The sequence below is a fragment of the Tarenaya hassleriana genome, unplaced genomic scaffold (genome assembly GCF_000463585.1).
Source record: "Tarenaya hassleriana unplaced genomic scaffold, ASM46358v1 Cleome6, whole genome shotgun sequence".
Taxonomy (NCBI): domain Eukaryota; kingdom Viridiplantae; phylum Streptophyta; class Magnoliopsida; order Brassicales; family Cleomaceae; genus Tarenaya; species Tarenaya hassleriana.
Window position 1 is genome coordinate 1689137 of NW_010968505.1, and position 25907 is coordinate 1715043.

A 25907-nucleotide genomic window follows, 5' to 3' on the forward strand; every position below is an offset into this window, starting at 1 on the left:
TCCTCAAAAGGTGATACATATTCTCCACCTCTATCACTTCGAATCATTTTGATTCTAGCAGTGTGTTGGTTTTCAACCTCATTCTTATACCTTTTAAAAGCATCTAGAGCTTCGTCTTTACTTCTTAAAAGATATATTATACAGTACCTTGTATAATCATGAATGAATGTGATGAAATACTTTTTACCACCTCTTGTTTGTACAAACTTCAAATCACATATATCAGTGTGAGCGATCTTTCCACCGAGTGAAAAGGCGGAATGCATATAAATCACATAATCATATTCTTAATGCTTGTTCATCGAATTAAGTTCATACCGATTCCCATAACGTCTTTTGATATTGAATCCAACTTTGTTTTTCCCATCCTCTTTGATAATCAAAAGTTTGAATCTTGATTTAGTTCACTAGATTTTTAGAAATATTGTTAGAAACAAAATTCCATTCCCTTGGGACGAACCTTAAGTACCATCGATATAACCACATTGAGTTTGTAGAGCCCCTTATCGAGGTATCCTCTTCCTACAAATAGTCCATTTTTGGACAATACAACTTTGCTAGATGATGCGTGCTAAGTAGTGTGCGTAGTTTGATCAAGCTTTAATATTTATAAGTCACTTAAGCAAGCCCTACTATCGTAGAGGCCAAGAATACGAACAATGCGAACATTTCATTGGAATCGCCCGTCGATCACAACGAACACACGGCCATAGAGTTAACCGGTACGGACAGACCGGGTCTCTTCTCGGAGATATCAGCGGCTTTAGCCGATTTGCATTGCAATGTCCACGAGGCTCACGCTTGGAGCCACAACGCCCGTCTGGCTTGCATCGCCTACGTCTCCGACCACTCGACCCAGACCCCGATCCATGACCCAGCCCGCTTGGCCACCATCGAGGACCACCTGACCATGGTGCCCCGCGCCACAGACGATCCATCCTCCAACGCCACGCACGTGGGTCACAAGGGGAACAACGAGGGCAAGTGGTTTCTTGCGGGGCAAGGTACCACGTGCATGAACACTAACGTGGAGAGAAGGCTGCATCAGCTGATGCTCTCTGTGAGGGACTTTGAAGGGCCGTCGCTGATGGAGCCTCCGTCCACTTCCGTGTCGCTGCCGCCGGCTAGGAGAAGAGGATGTGGTCAAAATAAGAGAAGGATGGTTTCGATAGAGAATAACGAGGAGAGAGGGTATTCTATCGTGGCAGTGAAATGCAAAGACCGGAGAAGGCTAATGTTCGATACGGTTTGCACGTTGGTTGACATGCAGTACTTGATCTTCCACGCCTCCGTCTATTCCAATGGAGCTGATGCTTTTCAGGTAATTTAATTAATTTATCAATGCCCCATATATAATTTCATGTATCATGTACAATCTTCTTCTTTTTGAGACGAAGGAATACTTTATTCGGCACGTGGATGGATGTGCATTGAACAAAGAGGGAGAGAAAGAAAGGGTTGTAAAATGCTTGGAGGCTGCAATAGAACGTCGAGTTTGCGAGGTAACATTACATATATAATGCCAGTCATGTGCCCTCTTTCTAATATAAACACAATCTTGATACCCACATGTTTGTGGTCGAGTGGCTAAGGAGTTGACCCAAAGGGTCAATTATTTGGTCCGATATCGCAGGGAGTTAAGGTGGAGTTATGCGCCCAGAATAGGGTAGGCCTACTCTCCGACATAACTCGAGTTCTTCGAGAGAACGGCTTAACCATTGTCCGAGCAGACGTGGAAACGCAAGGACAGAAATCCGTTAACGCTTTCTACGTCCGAGACATCTCTGGCAACACGATCGACATGGAGTTTGTCGAATCGGTCAAGAAGCAGATGAGACCGCTTCATCTCGCGGTTAAAAACGACAATGATAACGCAAACACAAACGCTGATCGCAGACCGCAACGCCACCGCTTCTCCCTCGCCGAGATCCTGCGGTCGCTGATGGAATGTCTGTCTCTCAACTTCGTCCCGACCAAGTGATCCGACGTTATTATTATCTCAACTGATGTTTTATCCATTTGTATATTGAAAATGGTATTGAGTCATCATCCAAAGATGGGGAAATCAATGAATTTAGTTTTCATTACCTATAATGTTTCGTATATACTGTTTTTTTTTTGGTGTTTCCCTTCAACCAATTAGCTTCATATGAGATAGATACGCTTTAATAGATATAGAGAGATTATTAAGACAATACCTAATAATAAAATCAAATCTTGGATAATACGGGAGCATATACATGTATGTATATAGCAGGCAAAATCTAAATCTTCATGTAGAGAAAACTGAAAAGATGGTACCTTTTAAGCGAGGGCGAAATTAATTCGGCGAAGCCAAATGGAGTGAAGAGTGGTGTGAAAGGCATCGAACCTCTCTGGAGGCTGATTCAGGACGAAATGCCTCCTCACGTACTGCAAGTTGCGTCTGAGCCATCTGTACTTTTCTTCGGACACCGACATCAGAATCTCCTTCAACCTCGGAATCTCCGACACGTCGACTTGTACGGAGAACGTCTCCCACCTCAGCACATCGCTGAGAGGCAACACAAAGTTCTTGGAAAGGATCACCGGCACGCATTCTGCGTAGATGGACTCGATGACACGTGGGCTAGCCACTTCGTATCCGCTCGGGCAGAGGCAGAACTTTGATTGTAGCATGAAGTCGTAAAAGTTTAGGTTTTTCGGGAGGTACTCGTGGACGGGCATGTCGGGGTCACGGTGTTTCCAGTGTTCTAGGAGGATTGGTCTGATGGGTCCATGGAGTCCGCCTGCAAAGAAGGCGAGGTACGGCCTTTGAGAGTAATCCCCAGTTTTGGAAAGTGTGAGTTTGGGGTTTATTTCGCTGCCGTATAATTTGATTTCGGGGAGGGATGCGTCTTTTTTCGGGTTGAATCCTTCGGATGAGTTGGCGTTACACAAGACTCGGATCGATGTGTTGAAGAGATGCGGATTGGATTTTGAAACGAGAGGACCCTGCATTGGTAGCAATAGGACACCCGAGAATAATGTAATATTAGTTGACATAGTTTATGATCATTAGCTGAGACGAAAAATAATACAGTAAGATGCTAAATATCTATAATATGCTAACAACAAATTCTACCGAAAACCAATGTGGAAGCGAATCCTTGACCAAGAAATTTCACTTTTGTGCAAGGAGGATGATGGGCAGAGCATGATAGAGTTACGAAGAGAAAAACAGAGACATAAGGGACGTAACAAGAGAAAGGAAAGGTGAATCCTTACCCAATCATGACAAGCAAGCATGAAGTGGTCAGCCCCACTGGATCTATTCCAAAAAGGGTACTTGCTGGATATCGTTGTCACGTAGTCAGACACGAACCGCTTCAGAGGCTTGGCGTCGCCGTGACCTTGGTACAAGTACTTCACAAGAAATGTCACACTGAAGGGCATGAAGTAAACGTGGGCCTTTAATGGATCCCGTGTCCTGAACCTCGTTTTCCCTCTTTCTATTTCGTGTATAAACCTGCCTTCCACAGCGTATACGTCCTTGCACGGTCCGTCGTGAACTAACGGAAGCACCCCTTCTTCATATACATAGACCCTGAACCTCTTCTCCATCTCCACATAACTCCTGTAAACTTGTTCAATTCAATTCAAGCCATCATATTAGAAACTCACATCAATGTCAATGCTGCTAATCTGAATAAATGGTACTGTATCTATTCGGTTAAGTGAACTGTCCTTAGCTGACCAATTGTGGATTCTACAAACATAAAAAACCATGGCAGAATCAGACAGACATTAACTTATACCCACATCCTCAGAGATAAAAATGACATAAAATCATCTCTCAATTGCAAACTGCCAGATTCATTAACATCAGCAATAATTATAATCCAAAAAATATACTTTCGGAGATTCTTCCAAACATTAAACGAGTAAGCTAAACTTAAGAAGTAATAAATAACAAAACAGGGTTCATCATTAATCATAAGTTGGCACAGCTTTTTCCGCAGACTATGATACTAGTGGCGTGTTAGGAAAAGGAGATGAAACTTGAGTCGAGTGGCTGCTGTTCATCATACACTCTTTGGCGTCAATTTGAAGAATCCTTATTCTAAATGTGCATCGCATAATACATTTCCACGTACAAAATATGACAATTAAACAGGGAGAATTTGCCACGAGCTAAGCAGTTTAAAAAAAATGCCTACTCAAAATTAACGCTTATAAAAAAAAAACCGGAAAATACTTTTCGAACCGTTGATTTTTTTTTTTGGCGTAAAGTGAATTAGCATAGTAATTAATTAAAATCTCACCGATAGAAAGCGGCGGGATTATGGTAGACTTCTGCGTTGGGAAGGTGGCTTTCGTATTCTGTAGTGTTACGATCAGAAGCCGCCCGAAGAATCGATGCTCGAGCCTTGGCTAGTCCTCGTTCGAGCTCTTCCTCTTTGGTTAGCTTTCTCTGTTTCTTCTGCAATTGATGCTTGAGACATTCAAATTATAAAAGTTAATTCCCGGTTTCAGAAACGTAACCTGAATCGAATTCTGAAACCAAACCGGGATCCCAAACTCGCTGAATTCTCTACCTGAATCAGAAGATGAAATATGAAACGGAAAATTGAAAGTGTCCTCTAGTCGGAAGGGAGTTGAAGAAGATGAGATATACTCAGTTCAAATATGAAACGAAAATTCAAATTTCAGAACAGAAAGAGGTCGCAGATACAAGTGAGATGGATCATACACATTGATATGGCGATGTGTAAAGCGTCTCTGTTTGGATATTCTCGATTTCAAAGAGATTTATCTGGAAAAAAATCTCTCCGGTTTCTGTTAAAACAGAGAGATGAAGAAATACTTACGCTGATATTACTCGATTGATCAGATAAACCTAACGAATCGACATTTGTGTTCTCGTAGTCAGCGTAGAAACTTTTCTTCAAGTCACCCACTGGTGGTGAAAATCGAAATCTCAGAAGAGAATAGTCGAAGAAGGAGGTCGAACACCAAGAGATCACACACAAAATCGCCATGGATCCCAAGAAAATGGATATGAAATTGTATCTGCTCTGGAAGCGATCCATTTCAGAATGTTTTCTCAATAGAAATCTACTGTTTGATTACTGAGAAAATGTTTTCTCGGGGAAATTTTCAGAGAATAAGAAAGAGGGTGATGAAATGAGAAGGCGCGGAGTGAAACAAGTTTGTTAAATCGAATTTGGAAAAATAAAAACAAAAAACGAGGTACTGAAATGACAAATATACCCCCAGATGCGTTGGATTTGCATTCAGTGTTACCATGCATTCATGCATTGTATTAATATCCCATAAGAGAAAGAAATCTTGAATGCTCTACAATTTTCTGAATTTGGAATATTATTTTTTGTTATTTTGCCTAAGCATTTCAAAATTTTCCTAAAAATTTAAATAAATCTGATCTGTTTGACAAACTATCAAGAATTTATTAGTCAATATATCTGATAAAAATGATGGAGGAAATCTAATTTGATCTAAAATTCCACTTGCATTATTTGTTCATTTACTACCTTAAAAGGGAGTTTCATGTTCAGAAAAAAAAAAGAGAAAAAAACTGGATGCGTTGGATCAATTACTTGGGAGATGGGAGTGCATGTATGCAAGGATATGCATATGTACAATACGGATGTAGATATACAGATATACGTGTATATATGGATGGTCTCTTAAATGTCATGGGCCCTAAATGGGCTTAGTAAAGATATTTTGGACATCATGATTTGGAGGGCCCCTTACTATGTCTAATGGGGTTTGATAACTGAATTACCAATTTCAAATTGGGCATTTTATAAACTGATCAAACTAAAATTTTCCTTAAAAAATTATCGTGTTGTAATAATTAAGGGTGAACGATTTAGTTAATAAATTGAACAATCGAATGGTTTCGAATCAATTCGATATAAAAAACCGAATAATTGTAATGTCTCTAAAAAAAAATTAAATTCAAACTGAACCAAATCGAATAAAAAAACTGAAAATTATATTTGAAAATTGAGTTTTTTAACAAGAAAAATCGATTTCAAACCGAACTTGAAAAATAGAATCAAACCGAATGATAATAGTTTTTCTAAAAATAAAACAACTGAAATTGAATATAATCGAACATAATCCTAAACAGTTTAGGATTCATACTTAAACCGATTATACAGTCAAAATTCTAATGTTGTACACTATTAATATGTACTGATGAAATATACAGAATTAGTCCTTGTATTATATACTAGAGAAATATATCACAAAATGCAACATGAGTAACTTTTTTATTTTTTTTTTAAAAAGCATTTCCACCTTAATATTTGTTTTACAATTACTTTGGCTCTTTTTTTTTAACACAGTTTGCGTAAAAGATCTGTCTGTTTGTTCATTTGCGTAGTCTTGCTTCTGGATAGATTACCGTGCTTTGTGTCATCCCTTGAGTTAAAAAGAAATTGTTAGAGAGAAATACAATCTTATAGTTATATAGTTAAAATCTAGAGAACATTCTTGAAACTGCAGGCTATGGTTGGATTCCAAGCTATTGAAGAGTAGTAGTTGTTGTCTGAATCTGCGGAAGCTGTGTTTGAAAACCCATATTGTTCGCGTTGAAGCCACTCAGATGTTGAAATGCATTGTTCTAGTATGTTTGAGGCACAAGAAACCTCGAATAATCTGTCGTATTCATCATGTTGCTACTTCGGCTGATTTGGTTACCCATCTGGCCTCCTGGAAAATCGAAATTATATGTCCAGTCTCCGTTAGTTTCCAAGTTCGGGTAACACGTCTACGTCTGTGATTCCCGTATCCCGATTCCCGTAAATAGGATGTACCACATCGACTAAAATCAATAAAATAATACTAAACCAAAATATAGAAATTTTAAAAACCTTTTATTTTATAAATATGCAGCGGAATTTGAAACGTCCAACATTAAGTATAATAACACATATCCATTATCGTAATTTAGCACAAACACGAGAGTCTGGGATCATGGTCCCGAGTTCAACTGCAAATACAAGACCCCGGCATAGTGCTGTCTCTCTTAAGTCGTCGACATCCAAGGTGCGCTACTCGTGCTCCTCGTAATCTGAAAAAGATGAAACCACGAGGGCTAAACACAACTGTTTAATGAATACTCCGGGTTGAATCCGATAAACTCGTTCTCAACGAGAACGGTGTTAAAACGATAAAATACAAAATATAACTTTCAACATTAAGCATATACACAAATCCCTCCAAAATACAATCACATCATGCTCGTATGACCTCACGCCATAGAGTTAGTCACAAACCCTAGTTACACCGCATGATTAGGTGCGCCTCACATGCCTGTCATTTCTCGTGATATTGGTCGTCGCATCACACGACAATATCGCCTCAAGCGCTTGTCACATCGAGTGACTACCGATGTCATTTCATATGACACAACGGAAATACAACAACATCTTGCCCGTATGGCCTCCGCCATAGGGTTAACCATAAACACTAGACACATCGCACGACTAGGAGCGTCTCATACGCCCATTACATCGCATGACGTTGGCCGTCGCATCGCACGACAATCAAATCTGTATGGCTTCACACCATAAAGTTAGTCGTAAACCTTAGTCACATCGCAATACTAGGAGCGTCTCGCACGTCCGTCACATCGCATGACGTTGGCCATCGCTTCGCGCGACCATCGTTCCCATATGGCTTCACACCATATGGTAAGCCATAAATCCTAGTCACATCGTATGACTAGGAGCACCTCTCATGTCCGTCACATCGCATGATGTTGGTCGTCTCTTCACGCAATAATATACACCTCACGCGTGTGTCACTTCTCATGACGACCGATGTCACTTCTCATGACACATCAGAATACAAGTTTATGAATATAAGATACTACGACATGCATTCTAGATTGCATCAAATTTTTACGTGAGAATAAATATTACATTTTGTTTAAATCGTGGAATTATTTAAATTGGATCAAATCTTATAATATACCTAATTTCTCTTTTCATCATGAGCCAAAAAAAGTTTAAAATTTGGTCCTCAAGAATTCTTCTTAGTTTATTAGGCTCATGATTTAGACCCATTTATAATTTTCGTCCCATTACGACAAATACAAAAATTGTAAAACGACATTCAAAATTCAAAATCCGTCTTGGGAATGACAGAGCAGAACGACAGAGAACATACGGCGAGAAAGTCACCTGCAGAAGCAGTTTCTCTCTCTGATCCGAGGCTTTTCTTCTTCAAAACCTGGAGGAGGTAAGATCTTCCACTCATTTCTCTCTGTTTGTTTCACGAGAAATTTTTTCGAGGTGTCTGATCGAAAAACGGTGAAAAATCGGACGATGGTGTAGTCGCACCATTCAAAGGGTACGGTACTTGAAAGGCTTGAAAAAAAATCTATTGTCAATTGGACAATTAGATGATGTTGGGTGCAAAACCCATATTGATAATGTGATCATGACCATTGTCAAAGATGCGCTTGTGGAGATTAAAGCTGAAAAGGTGGTGGAAAATCTGTACATGTTTAAAGGAGAGACATTACGGGAAGGAGAAGCAAGTGTCGCAAAATCAAAATCAGCAGAAGAATCGACGATGTTGTGGCACAAAAAGCTTGGTCATATGTCGGAACGAGGCTTGAAGATTCTTGCAGAACAAGATCTTCTCCCCAGGTTCAAAAGGGTGGCACTACCCTTTTATGAGCATTGTGTTACAAGTAAGCAACATAGATTGAAGTTCAGTAGTTCAACTGCTAGAAGTAAGGCTATCCTAGACCTTATTCATTCTGATGTTTGGCAAGCACCGGTGACGTCCTTAGGAGGTGCAAGATACTTTGTATCTTTCATTGATGTTTACTCTAGGAGATGTTGGGTGTACCCCATCAAGAAGAAGTCAAATGTATTTGAAGCTTTCAAAATCTTCAAAGCACGTGTCGAGCTTGAATCCGGAATGAAGATCGTGTCTAAGAACAGACAATGGAGGAGAATATATTGGCGATGAATTCAACCAGTTCTGTCAACAAGAAGGCATCAAGAGGCAGTTCACGATGGCTTACACACCTCAACAAAATAGTGTAGCAGAGCGGATGAACAGAACCCCATTGGAAAGAACAAGGGCAATGTTGAGATCTGCATAATTGGCCAACACGTTTTGGGCTAAAGCAGTCATGACCGCCTGTTATATGATCAATCGGTCTCCATCAACCGTAATTGATCTGAAGACACCAACGATGATGTGGACAGGATTATTCTCAACTCCATATGTTTGGAAGTACGACGTGTGCGATGTACAACACCCAAGAAACAACTAAACTAGATCCAAAATCTAGAAAGTGTTTTTCTTATGGTATGCTGATGGAGTCAAGGGGTATCGTTTGTGGGATCCCACTGCCCACAAGGTCATAATCAGCAGAGACATCGTGTTTGTAGAAGGAAATGTGGAAAATGATAGCATATCAAAGGAAAGACCATAGACGGTGACAGTTAACGTTGAAGATCAAGGGAAACATCAAATACTAAATTCTTCTGAAGATGTACCGGAGCATGATGAACAAGTACAAACTGAGTCTCTATCACACAACTTCGACGATCAAATCGCGAAAAAAGAAGACCAATTTGGCAGGAGGATTATGTTATGGAGGAAAATGTTGCATACTCTCTATTAACGGAGGATGGAGAACCATCGACTTTCGATGAAACTATACAAAGCCAAGATTCATCCCTGTGGATGACAGCAATGCAAGAAGAAATGGAAGCCCTTCATAAGAATAAGACTTGGGATCTTGTTCCATTACCACAAGGGAGAAAAACCATTGGGAACAAATGGATCTACAAGATCAAACGTGATGACAATGATCAAGTGGAGTGGTATCGTGCTAGATTGGTGGTAAAGGGGTTTTCTCATAAAGAAGGGGTTGACTTCAACGAGATATTCTCTCCTGTTGTTCGACTAACAATAGTGCAAATAGTCCTGGCAATGTGTGCTACTTTGGATATTCACCTAGAGTAGTTGGATGTGAAAACTGCATTTCTTCATGAAGAACTTGAAGAAGACATATACATGCTACAATCAGAAGGATTCAAAGAAAAAAGAAAAGAGAACTTGGTTTGCAGGCTGAACAAATCTCTATACGGTCTCAAACAGGTGCCGAAATGTTAGTATAAGAGATTTGATTCTTTCATCATGAACCTTGGATACAACAGACTGAATGCAAATCCTTGTACATACCACAAGAGATTTGGTGATGGTGATTTCGTGATTCTACTGTTGTACATCGACGACATGTTAATACTAGGCCCCAACAAAGATCGTTTGAAAGAATTAAAGGCTCAGTTGGCTAGGGAGTTTGAAATGAAGGACTTGGGCCAAGCAAACAAGATTCTTGGGATGCAAATTCACAGAGACAGAAATCGTAGAAAAATTTGGCTTTCACAAAGGAACTATGTAAAGATCTTATGTCGCTTCAACATGCAAGATTGCAAGCCAATATCTACCCCTCTTCTTATAAATTTCAAGTTATCCTCCAAGATGAGTCATAGCAGCGAAGCACAGAGGATGGAGATGTCTTGAGTACCGTATGCATCAGCAGTGGGTCGTTTGATGTTTGCCATGGTCTGTACTAGACCAGACATTGCTCAAGCAGTGGGAGTGATCAGTCGATACATGACAAATCCTGGAGTTGAGCATTGGAGTGATGTGAAGAGGATCCTGAGATACCTAAAGGGCACCACAAATATTGCATTATGTTATGGAGGGTCAGACATGATTGTTACTGGATACGTTGATTCAGATTACGCTGGTGACCTCGGCAAAAGCAAGTCCACCATTGGATACGTGTTTGCTCTTGCAGGAGGAGCTGTAAGCTGGGTTTCAAAACTGCAATCTATCGTGGTGATATCTACGACGGAGGCTGAGTATGTGATGGCTACACAAGCCAGCAAATAGGCAATTTGATTGCAAATGTTAATGGAGGAGCTTGGACACAGACAAGATAATATTGTCTTGTTCTGTGATAGTCAAAGCGCTTTGCATTTAGTAAAGAATCCAACATTTCATCCAAGGACGAAGCATATACGGGTACAATATCATTTTGTACGGGAGAAGGTGGAGGAAGACAGTGTGGATATTCAGAAAATCCATACGGAGGCAAACATGGCGGATATATTGACAAAGCCAGTAAACAATGACAAATTCATCTGGTATCGATCTTCTATGGCTCTAGTAGAGATGTAAGCAACATGGAGATGATGAAGTAGAAAGAAAGAAGGAATACAACAAAAGTGATTTTGAATGGGAGAATGAAAGGAAAAAAAGGCAAAACCACTTTTGTCAAAAAGTGGTGGCAATGCATGACGGTGTTGTGCATTGCTGAAAATTTTTACTAATTGTGGGCCCCATCATTTTGGAGTTATCTCCATCCCTTTGCCTATGTAAGGCGATGATACGAGCCCTGATAAATAATTCTCATCAAAGCAAAAACACAAAGGGTAAAAGGAGAGAAAAAGAAAAAAAGAGTGAAAAAAAATCGTGTATCTTCTATTTTTCGGGTGTTTTCCTCTTTGTTCCTAAATGTTTAGTTTTCGTGTTTAAGAGAGAATTAATATTGTATTCTCCTTATAACAGAGAGAAAGATTGTAATTCTTTAACAGTCGGTATAAATCCTTCTAGGGTTCACCCGTGGACGTAGGCATTCTGCCGAACTACATAAATTTTTGGTGTCCCATTATTTATTTTTCTCGTGTTAATTTAGTTGTCTAACAGTGATTTATCCACGTCCGATTCCAATATTAAAAACTCAGTTCCTTGTATTCAGAAATCTAAAAAGTTAACTCAGCATCCAAACGAGCTAATGGACCAAATGACAGTGCTCAAAAGCCATTCTAACACACACAGAGCTATACGAGTCGTGCGGTTGGGTCTACTTTTTTGGCTTTTGGGTCTCCGATTGGTTTTGCCAAACTCATCTATCTTTTTGTTTTCTTGCAATGAAAAAACAAGAAAGATTCATCAATTCTTCCGTTTAATTAGAGACTTCACTCCTAAAGTTGATCCCATATATATATATATATATATATATATATATATATATATACACACGTGTGTGTGTGTGTTAGAATGGCTTTTGAGCATGCTGTCATTTGGTTCATATCTAATTAAATTCACTCTCTCATTATCATTTTGTTTCTATCTTAAGGTCGGTTTGGCCTAATTTTTTTTAGGAAAAATCGCCAAAAAAATCCTGTACTCTTCAAATGTCGACAAAAAAACCTATACTTTTTTTATTACAAAAAAAACCCTGTACATTTACGTTTTAGCAAAAAAAATACATATATTTTGTAAATATTAGTAAATTCAACCTCACCCCCGAATGCCGTTAAAATTCAGATGGAAGTATGAGGTGGCAACGTTAAAATGCCACGTAATCTGACATATGGCTGCCATGTAGACCCGATTTTAATGAATAAAAAATCTGGTTTTGAAAAACCGAAAATGAAAAAAAACATTAAAAAACCTAGCCCTAGATATTGTATTTTATCTCTCTCTCGCCTCCCACTCTACATGCTCTCATCAGTTTTCCCTCCGAAGAATTTTTTTTTCATTAATATGCTTCTCCTCATTCGTGTGATACTCAGCTTTCTCTCCTGACAGGTAAACATTTGGGTGTTTCATCTCTTTTTTTCTCTATCTTTTACAGATCTTATGTTTCTCTCTCTAATTTTTTACATATTTTTGTACTCTCTCTTATGCAATTTGGGGTTTTTTTTTACCATTTACGAAAATTAGATGTTTTTTGTTCCAATTTCAAGTAATATATTTATTATTCATGATGTTTTTTTTGTTAATTTGTAGAGATGAGTTACAACTCCGATGAACGTTCTTCTTTGTCAAAGAGTGAGTCAAGTGTGTCTAAATGTGTACGAACTCAATGTGATTGCGGAAGACCAATTTCACGAAAGACATCAAACACAGAAAAGAATCCTGGAAGAATTTTTTTTAGTTGTTCATCTCAAGAGGTTCGTGTTTGTTTCGACAATATATGTTTGTGGTCGTTAGTCATTCATAATCGCGTAAGATATGTTTTATGGCAGAAAAAATTTCAACATTATTTCAAATGGCTTGATGATGCACTAATTGAAGACATGAAAGAGATTCAAAACGAGTTACAGAAATTGAAGTTGGAAGTGAAGTCGGGATTTGAAGTATTCAAAGTCGAGTTGCGGATGATCAATGTTGAATTGCAGAAGGGGAATGTGAAGTGCAAAACAAATGGATTCAAGGTGGTTGTTGCAGTTAGGGGTGTCAAAATGGTCGGGCCGGACCGGCCCGGCCCGAGCCCGACAAAAACCCGAAGAATTACGGGCCGGGTCGGCCCGACCCGAAACACACACGGGCTTAAAATCTTGGGCCCGAGGCCCAGCCCAATGGACTTTTTTTGGGTTCGGACCGGGCTTCGGGTTTTTTTTTTATAAAAATAATAACAAAATAAAAATAAAAATTATTAATAAAAAATTATCAAATTAAATAGAAAAAAATTAACATATACTAAAGATAATAAAAAAATAAAGTTTTGATAAAAACATTTATTAATATATATGTAAATTTAAGAAAATTAAAACTCAGATTTTTTAATTTTTATATAATAATAAAATTTATTTTAATATTAGTGAATTCATATGTATATATTTATGTATATATGTATATATATTTATCTATATCTATATATATTTATATTATATAATATATAATATATTATTTTTTCGGGCCGACGGGCCAGGACGGGCTAGTCTGACCCGACCCCGTATTTGGCCCGTATTTTTCGGGCCGGGCCGGCCCGGCTTGATGAACGACCGGGCTTCAATTTCTTAGGCCCAAGTCCGTAAATTTTACGGGCGGGCTCGGGGCGGGTAACAAGTTTTGATAAAAATATTTATTAATATATATGTGAATTTAAGAGAAATTAAAACTCAGATTTTTTAATTTTTATATAATAACAAATTTTATTTTAATATTAGTGAATTAATATGTATATATTTATGCATGTATGTATATATATTTATCTATATCTATATATATATATTATATAATATATAATATATTATTTTTTTGGGCCGACGGGCCGAGTCGGGCTAGCCCGGCCTGAGCCCGCATTTTGGCCCGTATTTTTCGGGTCGGGCTGGCCCGGCCCGATTGACGACCGAGCTTCAATTTCTTAGGTCCAAGCTTGTAAATTTTACGGGCGGGCTCGGGCCGGGTAACGGGCCTCGGGTCTTTTTGACACCCCTTGTTGCAGTGACAATAATAATGATATTGTTTATGTATTACCAGGGATTGTTGTTTGTGTATTAAGTCGAGTTTGAAGTCATGTTTTGTTGTTGATGAATCAGATCTGTTGTTGTTAATGAAATCATGTTTTGTTGTTGTTTTATGATGTTAAATATGGAACGTTTATGAATATAGAAAAATAAGATGACACAAAGAAACAAAAACATAACCATTTCATAACACATAAAACATCGGTCCACAATTACATAGGTTTAACCCAACCAATCAGACATATTTCAGGTTCCCAATACAACAAAATAACATAGCTTCAACATACCACAAAATATAAATTTCCAACACAACAAAACATAGCTCTAACACAACAAAAACATAGCAAATCAGTTTGGCTTTTGTCTTGGGATGCTGAACTTTCTGCCTATTTGCGGAGAAATGATAATCCTTGAACGACGAGGAGGAATAGTCGATTGAGAAGGCAACGATGAACCACCAGCTGAAAAATTCTGTGGCAATGTTTTGCCCATTAACATGCACAATGTTTTGTTCATATGTTGCTGCCCATTTTGCCTTTGAAAATTAGTCTGAAACATATCTGATAAAGCAAACAAAACATAATATATTAGAATAGAAAATAAGTGTGAAACAGAAAATAAATTTGTTACTTACAATGTCAAACTTTCTTGTTTCTGGTTAAGGACAGCCAAAGCATGACAACATGGAATCCCCGTTACATCCCACTGCCGACACGCGCATGTCTTTAAACCGAGATCTACTGTATAGCTCTGACCTAAATTCAAGACCTCATATTTACCATGCTCGCTTGGTATAACCATACAATATCCACTTTTTTTCCGGAGCAGTCTCTAACTCTTCCATTGCATACGGGGTGAACTCATTGGCATACTTACTAATCTCTATCGATCTCTTTACAATCCTTTGCATTGTTTGTCTCCGAATATCCTCGAACATGTCTATCAATGGTCGCATCCGAGCGTCTTTGATCGAGGCATTGAAACTCTCGTTAAGGTTGTTGTTTATATCTCCACATTTTGTTACTTCTCGAAAGTAAGCTCTGGACCAATGTTTAGGATTAGTCACAAGTAATGCATCATGAGCAGCTGGGTTTATGGCTTTCAAAGCTTCCATGATCTTAGCAGCAAATTCACCTACACATTTAATAACAATGTAATGAATATGTCGTATCAAAATACAGAACACATACTTTCTTTACGAGGTATCCTTGATTTGTTACCTTGATGGAAACTATATGCAGCCATCCAGAAATACTTCCTTAAATAGGCATCCTTGAACTCTTTCGTATATGTGTCCTGCACACATACGATGGTCACAACTTGGCAATTCTTTTTCGATTGCATTTATTAAACCCTAACAAACACAAAACATTCAGCCATACTTTAGTATATCAAACAATATATGTAATTCAGATATTTAGCATTAATAATTACCTTTTGCTTGTGAGACTGTATTGTAATCCCTTGCCCTTCACCAAGACCTATATCGACTTTCAATTTCCTAACAAACCACATCCACGTATCGATATTCTCAACACGTACCATAGCCCAAGCAATGGGATAAATTCTGTTATCGGCATCTCTACCAACGGCTGCAAGTAATTCACCCTTGAAAGAGCACTTTAAGAAACAACCGTCCAATCCTATAATTGGACGACAACAACGCTTCCAAGTGTTACGCAATGCCTCGAAACAAACGTAGAATCTGTCAAAAAAATTCTCATAACCTTCTCTTTGGTCTTTGCCAACTTCGACAGTCGTATTGGGATTAGATCTAAGCAACTCTGCTTCATAATCCCACAACTTAGCAAAATGCACTTCTTGACTTTCCATCACTAAACCCAAAGCAATCTGCCGAGCCTTAAAACACTTATGGCAACTTGGCTGATATAGATGGTTGCATCCTGATGTCCTCGGCAAACAACTTCGCTATACGTCTTGATGTCAACATTGCAGCCCGACCCCTTTTTCGATGGTTATGATCAAAATTAAATGTCTTGATCATCCATTTCTCCACCGCTGTATGGACAGAACAATATATCCTCCATTCACATCCTTCTATAACGCATTTTGCTTCACACCTGGTGCTTTCACTTCTCGTGAACTTGACATTGTGTTTTGTAGCAAGCACATATTCAAGCATAGCTTCTTTAAAGTTTTCACCTGTGTTAAATATCTTACCTAAATAAAGATTATGTTTCTTCGAATTTTCAGACCCATCTCTGCTCTTTTGTTTGTCTTTCTCTGGATGATTGAACTCCGCCCATTCATTTTCTGAATTTTCTGGTGTATTCGGAAACTCTTCAGTTTTTCTCTTTCTATAGTATTCCTCGTCACTCACATACTCAAGCATTTGCAAGTGTAAATTGTCACTCTCATACTCAAGCATTTGATCACCTGCTTCTTCATCTAAGCCTAGACCATCTGAACCAAGTATTCCATCACTGTAATCAACCTCATCATCTATACCATCAGCACCACCATCTGAAACATTTTTTCCATCTTCAGACCCTTCACAGAAACCTTCTGTTTCTTTCTCATATACCTGTTCTAAATTCACAATACTTCCTTCTTCTTCTAACATTCTGTAAAAAAACACAAATATAACAAGAAAAACATCAAATATCATCAAGGAAGAAAAAACCGAAAACAGAAAAATGCAAAACGAACCCTAACCTATCGAAATGCGAAACTGGAGAAGAAGAAATGGGATTGCCGAATTGAATCTCTTTTCTGTCAAAGGATTGATGAAAAAAGGAGAAGAATTGAGATTCGCTCTCTGTCGAAATGGGAGAGTCTCTGTCGAAGGTTTTTTAGGGTTAAGGCTTTGGTCCGTCGTTTTTCAGACTGGAGGGAGATTTTAATGATTTTAATTTAAAATGATAGATTTTTAGAAATTGGATTCGGTTTTATGTAATTTTTAATTTGGTTAATAATTTCGGTTTATAGTCTACATGACAACCACATGTCAGATTACGTGGCATTTTAACGTTGCCACCTCATACTTCCATCTGAATTTTAACGGCATTCGGGGATGAGGTTGAATTTACTAATATTTACAAAGTATATGTATTTTTCTGTTAAAACGTAAATGTACAGAGCTTTTTTATCGACATTTGAAGAGTACATATTTTTTTTGGCGATCTTCCTTTTTTTACAATCGCCTCCTAGATTGTGCGACTTCAAACAAACGTATATACAAGCAAGTGTAGCTTTTTTTTATAATTAATTTCAACTTGGTATGTCGCTCGATTAGATTAAAATCGCATGTTGTCCTATTGATTAAAAAACGTGTGTATTTTTTTTTAATAACACTGGAGATAGTCAAATTAATAGCTGTGATCTCGAAAACTATTTTTATTTTATACTTGATATTTTTGTTGATATGCGAAGATCCGAATTACCAAAGTGTTGAAATCTAATAATCTCCCCATAATACGGGAACAGCTTCATTGCCTTGTCGGATTTCACATGACCTTCTCACGTTCCACCTACTTGAGTTTGTTTCCATTTCACCAAACAGGGAAAAACTATTTTCAATTATTTTTAAGATCCATAAACAAGTCTTGTCATTCGTGTCGATAGATAATGGTCATCTGAACTTTATATAACTGTTAGAAAATATTAAGATTATATTATCTGTCAAATAATTTTAAAACTGGTATATTATTTGTGTAAAAATTATGTTCCCGTCTCCGCTTGTCTGGAAGGCACTCTGATCTGTTCGCCCTTTATCACAATCCCAATACTTTTTTCATTTCCCAAACTACCCTACATTCTTTTCACAATTTTCACTTTCTGCCATCTTGTGTTTTACTTGCAATTTTTTCACATGTTCATTCTGGTGTTCAATTCGAATAATTTTTCAAGATTTTGCCACTAAAGATCTTCTAAAAACAATTCCAACTAATTCTGGTTTTTTTTTTTAATCTTGCCGTGTGAGTTTTTATTTGTCCAAACTCCATTCTACGAATCTCCACATCAAACAGAGCACAGCTCCATTTTTTCCTGAAACAAAAAAACAGATCAAGCGTTCACAGGGAAACGAAACGGAACGCAACAGATAAAAATAGCAGATGAAGGGAAAAGATTATAGTACCTCACACGACGAATCAACGCAAACCTGGGAAATAACGGGCGAAACGGCAATGGTGACGGATCCCGTGACGGACTTTGGGAAGAAGTTGACGGAACGCAAAACGCTGCAAACACAAGGAACGAGAGTTCAACCACAAGAAACACAAAACTCTTCTACTCACTTCTCTCTTGATTTCTGATTTGGGTTCATATACTTCTCAGTCACTTTGATCTTTGTCGTTGGTTACCGGATTCTATTTTGAATTTTAGGTCATTTCGGGAGTACGAAACTTAGTGTTTCAACAGCAATATTGAGTATATACATTTGCATCCTATCATCTTCACCCAACAAAACTACTATATCTTTTTAAAAAAACTCGGTCCGAGTTGACTCGGACCCACAACCGTAGATCTCGCCGGTCTTGACTCGGCAACTCCTTGACTTGACTCGCCCGGGCAGATCCAAGACTCCGTTCGCTTCAGAGCCAGTCGTCTTCGCCGGTTCCGTGCCCCTTCATCCATTGCCACACCAGAAATTTTTTGCCGCAGCCGTTTCAAAAAGAAGAACAAACCTGATTGATCGTATCTGTAAGCCGATCAATGATTGTCGGCTTTCGACATGACCGAGAGCCGACTCGGACGAGGCTGAAACGCCGCTCGTCTCCTCAGTTGGTGCGACGACGGACGTATCAGCGCTGTCAATGCTCTCCTTACCCACTCTCCTTCGACGCCACCGATTCTCACCAGAGAATTCGTCATTGCCGATCTACGCATATTCAACCGGTTCGACGGATACGACGCCGAACCTTGACCGTGAGGATTAGCCAAGTTCTTGTGGAGACTGCAGCGAAAAGATCCAGGATGCGTCGTCGGCGAGCACATACACCTCTTCCTCGGCTCAGAAATCTGGTGGCTGCTCGGCTTCGAGAAGGCGATAGATCTATTCGGAGAGATGGATCTGGTGTCAATCGAGAACCGAAACGACTGGGTCGGCGGAGCCGTCGTATAGAGATTGACACGCGTCGGCGACGCAGAACGGTGATGGTGGCTGGTGAAGAAGGCCGACGACGGAGACGAGAAACTGGAGCTGGTGGAGGAAGCGAACGCCGATGACGACGAAGACGACACGGTGTGCGCGTAGGAACCACAGAAACGGCCCGACGGCGATAGAGAGCGAAGCACTGGTCCTCCTCGAGACCTCGTTCTCGACGATGTGGTCGCCATTGTTTTCCTCTGAATTTCACAGAAAAGAAGAATTCGAAAGAAATATGAAGGAAACAGGAGAGAATTTCTAAAAGGCCCCTGAGGCTAGTTGGTTCGGCAAACCTAGCGAGTATAAAACGCCAAATTTATAGCCAAGTCCGGCGATGGCATGGCTGTAAATATCCGAAGATTCGCGACTTTCTTCGCGCTTTGAGAAATTCTGTGTGGGGTTAATTAACTTAACCATGGTTGTGGAAGTCAGGTTATTATTTCTTTTTTTTAATGTTTTTGCCGTTTAGGAAAAAAAATTGGATTCGTAAGAGATGCTTCTCTGGGCAGTCGGAGGAGCTGCCACGTAATTTGATCCCAGAAACGGTCAGGGTACAGGGACGTAAATACCCCTGTGAAGTCCAAGAAATTACGAGATGCCATTGCCCGGTACAGTTACTTGGCAAAAGGGCCCCGGTTTTGTTGGAGTTTATTGATCCAGAACGAGACGCTTCTACATGAGATAGAGGGTTTATTTTGTGTTAAAAAAAAAGAGTTATTTTATTTGCCCGATACGAAATATGAATATATATATATTTATTTACTGGGATTATATTTTATTGGTTTTGAGTCATTTTAGGAATTTACCAGAAATGTTTTACGTAGATGTTGAGGGATTCGAATCACTTGATGAATATTTAAGTTAAAGCTAGAGAATAAGACGTGTTCTTTATTGTGAGATATTTTTCTCTTTTTATTAATTGGGTTGGTGCAACGATGTGGTAATGATACCATTTTAATATATGGGTCTTAGATCTTAAATTATTAATATCATAAATGTTGTTGATCTGCCACATTCTGTTGCCACCATTTTTTTATTTATTTCCTTTTATATTAAAATATATGTTTAATACAAAATTTTGCTTTTGTGAATATTTTTGTATTCTTTTGTACAAATTTATGATATTACATTTCCCACACACCGTCGAAATTAGAGAGGTCGCTAACAATATGGATGAAATATCTTACTCCCTGCACTAAATCTCATATTTTTTTAAATATTTTTATAAAAAAAGTTTCTAAAATATATTTATTTGGTTTTATGTCCAAAAATTCGACGACCACGTACTTGTACTAATCGAAAATATGATAATTTTAAGAGAATAAGTTTATTTTTTATTATTTAATGTATAAACTGTCTACGGTATATTCATAAAAATAAATTATGCCGAAAATGAAAAAAGTGGAAATAAAAACAATTAGGCATATTATTATTAGTAGGAAAAGGGATGGCGGTGGCATCCAGCTAAGCGGCCAGTTTTTTATTATTATCATTTCCCACATTTATGCCAACATCGATCATATCTTATACACATTTTATTTGTCTATCGAATCTTCTAGCCTTTTGTTTTCGGTCATTTATCGTTTAGATTTTTAATAATTATTTATTTATTTAGTTGTGGTATCTTCTATCTCTCTTGATGGCTGTTTACATTTGTCCCGACCAATTTTCCTCCATTTATAAAGAGATTTTTACATTCTATGAAAGATTTCATTGACAAGTTTTTCAGAAATTGAGACTGGGTTTTCAGAGAGAATAAATTTGAGCCAATTTTCTTATATTCAAAATAAGAAGAGAAACCAGAGTTTTTATACATCGAGCTGTAGCAAGGCGGGAATAATGAAAATATTCAAAAAGAGCTAAAAATAACAAACCGAACCAACAAACCAGAAGAAAATAACCGATATGAACCAGCAAGATTGCTCTCCTTGATACTCCCCCTCAAGATGGGAGGAATAGATGATGAACACCCATCTTGGACAAGAGAAAGCGAAACTGATCAGTAGACAACGGTTTGGTAAGAAGATCAGCCACCTGATTCTTGCCCGAAACATGTAACGGTTTGACATAGCCCGCCTTCAGCTGCTCACGAACATAATGACAGTCCAGTTCTATATGATTGGTTCGTTCATGGTAAACCGGATTGCTCGCAATGTGGATAGCCGATTGACTATCACAGAACAAAGAAATCGGTTGAGGGAACAAAATGAACAAATCCTGCAACAGAGAACCAAGCCAGACTAACTCACAACACGTCTGAGCCATGGAACGATACTCAGCTTCAGCTGAGCTCCGAGAAACTGTAACTTGCTTCTTAACCTTCCAAGAAATCAAGGATTGACCGAGAAAGACACAATATCCTGTAACAGACCTCCTAGAATCAGGGCAAGTTGCCCAGTCAGCATCACAAAACGCACTAAGAGTAACATTCTGCTCAGAAGAGTACAATAAACCCTGTGCCGGATCTTGTTTCAAGTATCGCAATACTCGCATGGCCGCTTGTAAATGATCAGATCTTGGAGCAGCCATATACTGGCTGAGCTTATTGACAGAAAATCCAATATCAGGACTTGTCGCAGCAAGATAAATGAGCTTACCAACAAGCTTCCTGTAAGAAGAAGGATCAGATAACAAATCACCCGAGTCCATGGACAACTTCAGATTCACCTCCATAGGTGTTGTAGAAGGCTTACAACCAAGCATACCATACTCATCAAGCAATTCCAAAGTGTATTTCCGTTGACAGACATAAATTCCTGATTTAGATCGTGCAACTTCCAAACCAAGAAAATACTTCATGTCACCCAAATCTCGAATCAGGAAATTAGATTGCAACACATCCTTCAGCTCTTGAATCATCACAGACTCATTACCAACAATCATGATGTCATCAACATAAACAAGAGCAGCAACAAACTTAGAATCCACACGCTTAGTAAACAAGGAATTATCCGCCTGAGACTGATGAAAACCAGCATTCAACAATACTTGAGACAATTTTTGATTCCATTGTCTCGAAGCCTGTTTAAGGCCATAGAGGGACTTATTCAACCGACAAACAGAGTTAGGCTCAACTTTCTCCCCCTTAAGTTCAGCATAACCAGTAGGTAAAGTCATATAAATTTCTTCATCTAAGTCTCCATTCAAAAACGCATTGGAAACATCAAGCTGTTGAATAAGCCAGTTATGAGAGGCAGCCAAAGCTAATAAAACTCGAACAGTAGTCATCTTTGCCATTGGACTAAAGGTATCTAAATAATCAACTCCCTCTTGTTGAGTGTATCCTTTAGCAACCAATCGGACTTTGTGTCTCTCAACAGACCCATCAGGATTAAATTTGATTTTAAAAACCCATTTGCAACCGACAGCATGTTTTCCTGGTGGAAGAGAACAAACAGACCAGGTTTTTGTCCGAGCAAGCGCATCAAGTTCAAGAATCATAGCCTGCCTCCAGTGATCATGTTTAATTGCCTGGGAAAAAGATTTTGGTTCTTGGGTGGTGGTGATATTTAGGACAAAATTTCGATATGTGGGTTCAAGATGATCATAGGTAATGAAAGAAGAAATAAGATATGGGGTGTTAACAGAATTGGTAGATAAGGAGGAAACGGGTAAATGAGACAAAAGATAACAATGATAATCTTTTAGATACGATGGTGGTGCTGTCCTTCTGTCAGATTTTCGTGTGTTTACTGGAAAAACATGTTGTTCAACCACAGCAGAAGACTCTAAAAAAGGACTAGAAGAATCAGAAGGAGAAGAAGATGAAAAAGAATCAGGAACAGGACAAGAAGAAGAAGGAGAAAAATCCTCATACAGGGAATGGAGAGAACCAGGAAACTGAAAAACATCCAGAGGTGGAGACGAGACAAAACCTGATGAGGATTGAGACTTAAAAGGAAAGACAGATTCATGAAAGATCACGTGTCGAGATACAGAGATGACATTAGTCTCAAGATTCAAGACTTTATACCAGGGGCGGATGTAAGTATATAGGAGTGGGGGCACAGGACCCCACTCAAAAAAATAAAAAATCATTCATATATTTAAAAGTTTGAAGAGATTTACACTAGTGCCCCCGTTAGGTTTTTATGTGGGCCCCCTCTTATGAGTTTTTTTATTTTTTATTATATTTTTATAAAGATTTAGGTTATTTGTTTGTTAGTCACCGCCGTTTCGTATTCTTTATTTTTTGTTTTTTTTTTTAAAATTAAACCTTTTTCTAATACAAAATTATTATGAAAGGTTTTCTAATACAAATTTATTTTGAAAAAAACACAATCATCTTCATTGTTTCTCTTTGTTTTCATCTATTTTCTTATTTTCCCTCTCTTTCTCAGTTCTCTAAAAAAAATTCCCAAATCTAATATTTAACCATATAAAAAAATAAAGAACAACCAAATTAAAGGTATGGATGTGTTATAATTTTTTTTGAAATAATTTTTATTTTGTATTTGTTCATCGATTTCTATGTTTTGATCATATTTATAAATTTATTGTTACAAATATTTATTCAATCATATTTTTGATTTGACAGAGAAACCAATGGATAAATTTCTCAAAAGAAATTTTGCATCGATATCTCAAGATAGGGGTAAAACTCCAATCGGCAATATATCAAATTCTTAGGTTAGGCCCTCAATACCTGAGCAAATTGATTTACATGATTTGCCTTCGGATCCGGCTGATAGAAAAAAATATTAGAGTATCATCCTAATCAAAGAGATGAGATACGACGCAAATATTTGATTAGGGGACCTTGTCAACCACGTGGTCATGACTTTCCAAAGAAGATGATAGGGAATAAATTAAGACGATTTAATCCAGTATGGTTTGACCAATACGGTGATTGGCTAGAGTACAGTATAAAGAAAGATGGAGCATTTTGTTTGTGCTGTTACTTGTTTAGAGAACAAGTTGAGAATGATGCTTTTGTGACAGATGGGTTTTCTAGTTGGAATAAGACCGAGAGATTGAGTGCTCATGTGGATGATGTTAATAGTTTTCATAATAATGCACGAAAAAAATATGATGATTTGATGAGGCAAGATCAATCTATCGTACATGCTATGCATAAGCAAAGTGATATTACGAGAAACGAGTATCGTATTCGGTTGAATGCCTCGATTAGTTCTTCTAGATTTTTGTTGAAACAAGGACTACCGTTTCGAGGCCACGATGAGTCAGAAAATTCTGATAATAAAGGAAATTTTCTGGAACTTGTGAAGTATACTGCTGAACAAAATGATGTTGTGAGTAAGGTTCTTTTGAAGAATGCTCCGGGGAATAGTCAGATGGTTTCTCCAACAATACAGAAAGATATTGTACAATGTTTCGCAGAACAAATAACCCAAGATATAATTCAAGAGATTGGTCATGATGTGTTTGGGTTGCTGGTGGATGAGTCTAGTGATGTTTCTGATAAGGAGCAGATGGCAGTTGTTTTTCGTTTTGTTGATAAGAACGGGATAGTGAAAGAGAGATTCATTGAGCTTATTCATGTGAAAGAAACATCTGCCTTATCTCTGAAGTCTGCTATTGATTCCTTATTTGCTAAATATGGATTGAGCTTAAAACAAATTAGAGGACAGGGGTACGATGGAGCAAGCAATATGAAAGGTGAATTTAATGGATTGAGATCGTTGATTTCACGAGAAAATAGAGCAGCATATTATGTTCATTGTTTCGCTCACCAACTTCAATTGGTCGTTGTAGCAGTTGCAAAGGAACTCTTTGATGTTGGAAATTTTTTCGATATGATTTCACTTTTGTTGAATGTGGTTGGAGGTTCCTGCAAAAGAAAAGACATGATTCGAGAAAGTCATAGAATAAAGGTGAACGAAAAAATTAATAATGGCGAGATTAGTATAGGAACTGGGTTGTATCAAGATATTACTTTACAGAGACCTGGAAATACTCGTTGGGGATCTCATTACAAAACACTGTTGCGCTTGGTTGAGTTATTTTCTTCTGTCATTGAGGTGCTAGAGCATGTTGAGAATGATGGTACAGATGTTGGTAGATAAGGAGGAAACGGGTAAATGAGACAAAAGATAACAATGATAATCTTTTAGATACGATGGTGGTGCTGTCCTTCTGTCAGATTTTCGTGTGTTTACTGGAAAAACATGTTGTTCAACCACAGCAGAAGACTCTAAAAAAGGACTAGAAGAATCAGAAGGAGAAGAAGATGAAAAAGAATCAGGAACAGGACAAGAAGAAGAAGGAGAAAAATCCTCATACAGGGAATGGAGAGAACCAGGAAACTGAAAAACATCCAGAGGTGGAGACGAGACAAAACCTGATGAGGATTGAGACTTAAAAGGAAAGACAGATTCATGAAAGATCACGTGTCGAGATACAGAGATGACATTAGTCTCAAGATTCAAGACTTTATACCAGGGGCGGATGTAAGTATATAGGAGTGGGGGCACAGGACCCCACTCAAAAAAATAAAAAATCATTCATATATTTAAAAGTTTGAAGAGATTTACACTAGTGCCCCC

The 25907-nt window shown here is 38.2% G+C and overlaps 3 protein-coding genes and 1 long non-coding RNA gene across 6 annotated transcripts; 2 read left to right on the forward strand and 2 right to left on the reverse strand.

Annotated features, from left to right (window-relative positions):
* Positions 1-564: 564 nt before the first annotated feature.
* Positions 565-1981, forward strand: LOC104799682 (ACT domain-containing protein ACR2-like). The gene is made up of 4 exons (XM_010522323.1): positions 565-568; positions 642-1321; positions 1398-1502; positions 1634-1981. The coding sequence occupies exons 1-4, from the start codon at positions 565-567 to the stop codon at positions 1979-1981; spliced, it is 1137 nt and encodes a 378-aa protein (XP_010520625.1).
* Positions 1982-2221: 240 nt separating this feature from the next.
* Positions 2222-5112, reverse strand: LOC104799032 (probable glycosyltransferase At5g25310). Of its 2 annotated transcripts, none has more exons than XM_010521335.1 (4): positions 4830-5112; positions 4284-4441; positions 3247-3595; positions 2222-2973 (listed from the first exon to the last, which is right to left on the reverse strand). In XM_010521335.1, the coding sequence occupies exons 1-4, from the start codon at positions 5049-5051 to the stop codon at positions 2305-2307; spliced, it is 1398 nt and encodes a 465-aa protein (XP_010519637.1). In that variant the 5' UTR covers positions 5052-5112; the 3' UTR covers positions 2222-2304. The 2 variants fall into 2 exon arrangements, with proteins under 2 accessions (XP_010519637.1, XP_010519636.1); XM_010521334.1 differs by having other exon boundaries at positions 4284-4453.
* A 7428-nt stretch (positions 5113-12540) lies between these two features.
* Positions 12541-13426, forward strand: LOC104799033. The gene is made up of 3 exons (XR_769511.1): positions 12541-12627; positions 12829-12992; positions 13068-13426. It is a non-coding gene; the product is annotated as an uncharacterized LOC104799033 (long non-coding RNA).
* A 4019-nt stretch (positions 13427-17445) lies between these two features.
* On the reverse strand, positions 17446-19705 carry LOC104799034 (putative protein TPRXL). Of its 2 annotated transcripts, XR_002023631.1 has the most exons (2): positions 18774-19705; positions 17446-18493 (listed from the first exon to the last, which is right to left on the reverse strand). XR_002023631.1 is itself a non-coding variant. In XM_010521337.2 (1 exon), exon 1 carries the CDS (start codon positions 19590-19592, stop codon positions 18966-18968), a length of 627 nt encoding a protein of 208 aa, XP_010519639.1. In that variant the 5' UTR covers positions 19593-19705; the 3' UTR covers positions 18650-18965. The 2 variants fall into 2 exon arrangements, 1 of the variants encoding a protein (XP_010519639.1); XM_010521337.2 differs by lacking the exon at positions 17446-18493 and having other exon boundaries at positions 18650-19705.
* Between the last annotated feature and the right edge of the window lie 6202 nt (positions 19706-25907).

Bases quoted from the DNA above. Each gene is read 5' to 3' on its own strand.
- LOC104799032 (XM_010521334.1), bottom strand. From the start codon at position 5,051: ATGGATCGCTTCCAGAGCAGATACAATTTCATATCCATTTTCTTGGGA. The intron at 4,454-4,829 runs GTAAGTATTTCT...GAATGTCTCAAG, and splicing joins ATCAATCGAGTAATATCAGC to CATCAATTGCAGAAGAAACA. The intron at 3,596-4,283 runs GTGAGATTTTAA...ACAAGTTTACAG, and splicing joins AATCCCGCCGCTTTCTATCG to GAGTTATGTGGAGATGGAGA.
- LOC104799682 (XM_010522323.1), top strand. The intron at 1,322-1,397 runs GTAATTTAATTA...TTTGAGACGAAG, and splicing joins ATGGAGCTGATGCTTTTCAG to GAATACTTTATTCGGCACGT. The intron at 1,503-1,633 runs GTAACATTACAT...CCGATATCGCAG, and splicing joins TAGAACGTCGAGTTTGCGAG to GGAGTTAAGGTGGAGTTATG.
- LOC104799034 (XM_010521337.2), bottom strand. From the start codon at position 19,592: ATGGCGACCACATCGTCGAGAACGAGGTCTCGAGGAGGACCAGTGCTT.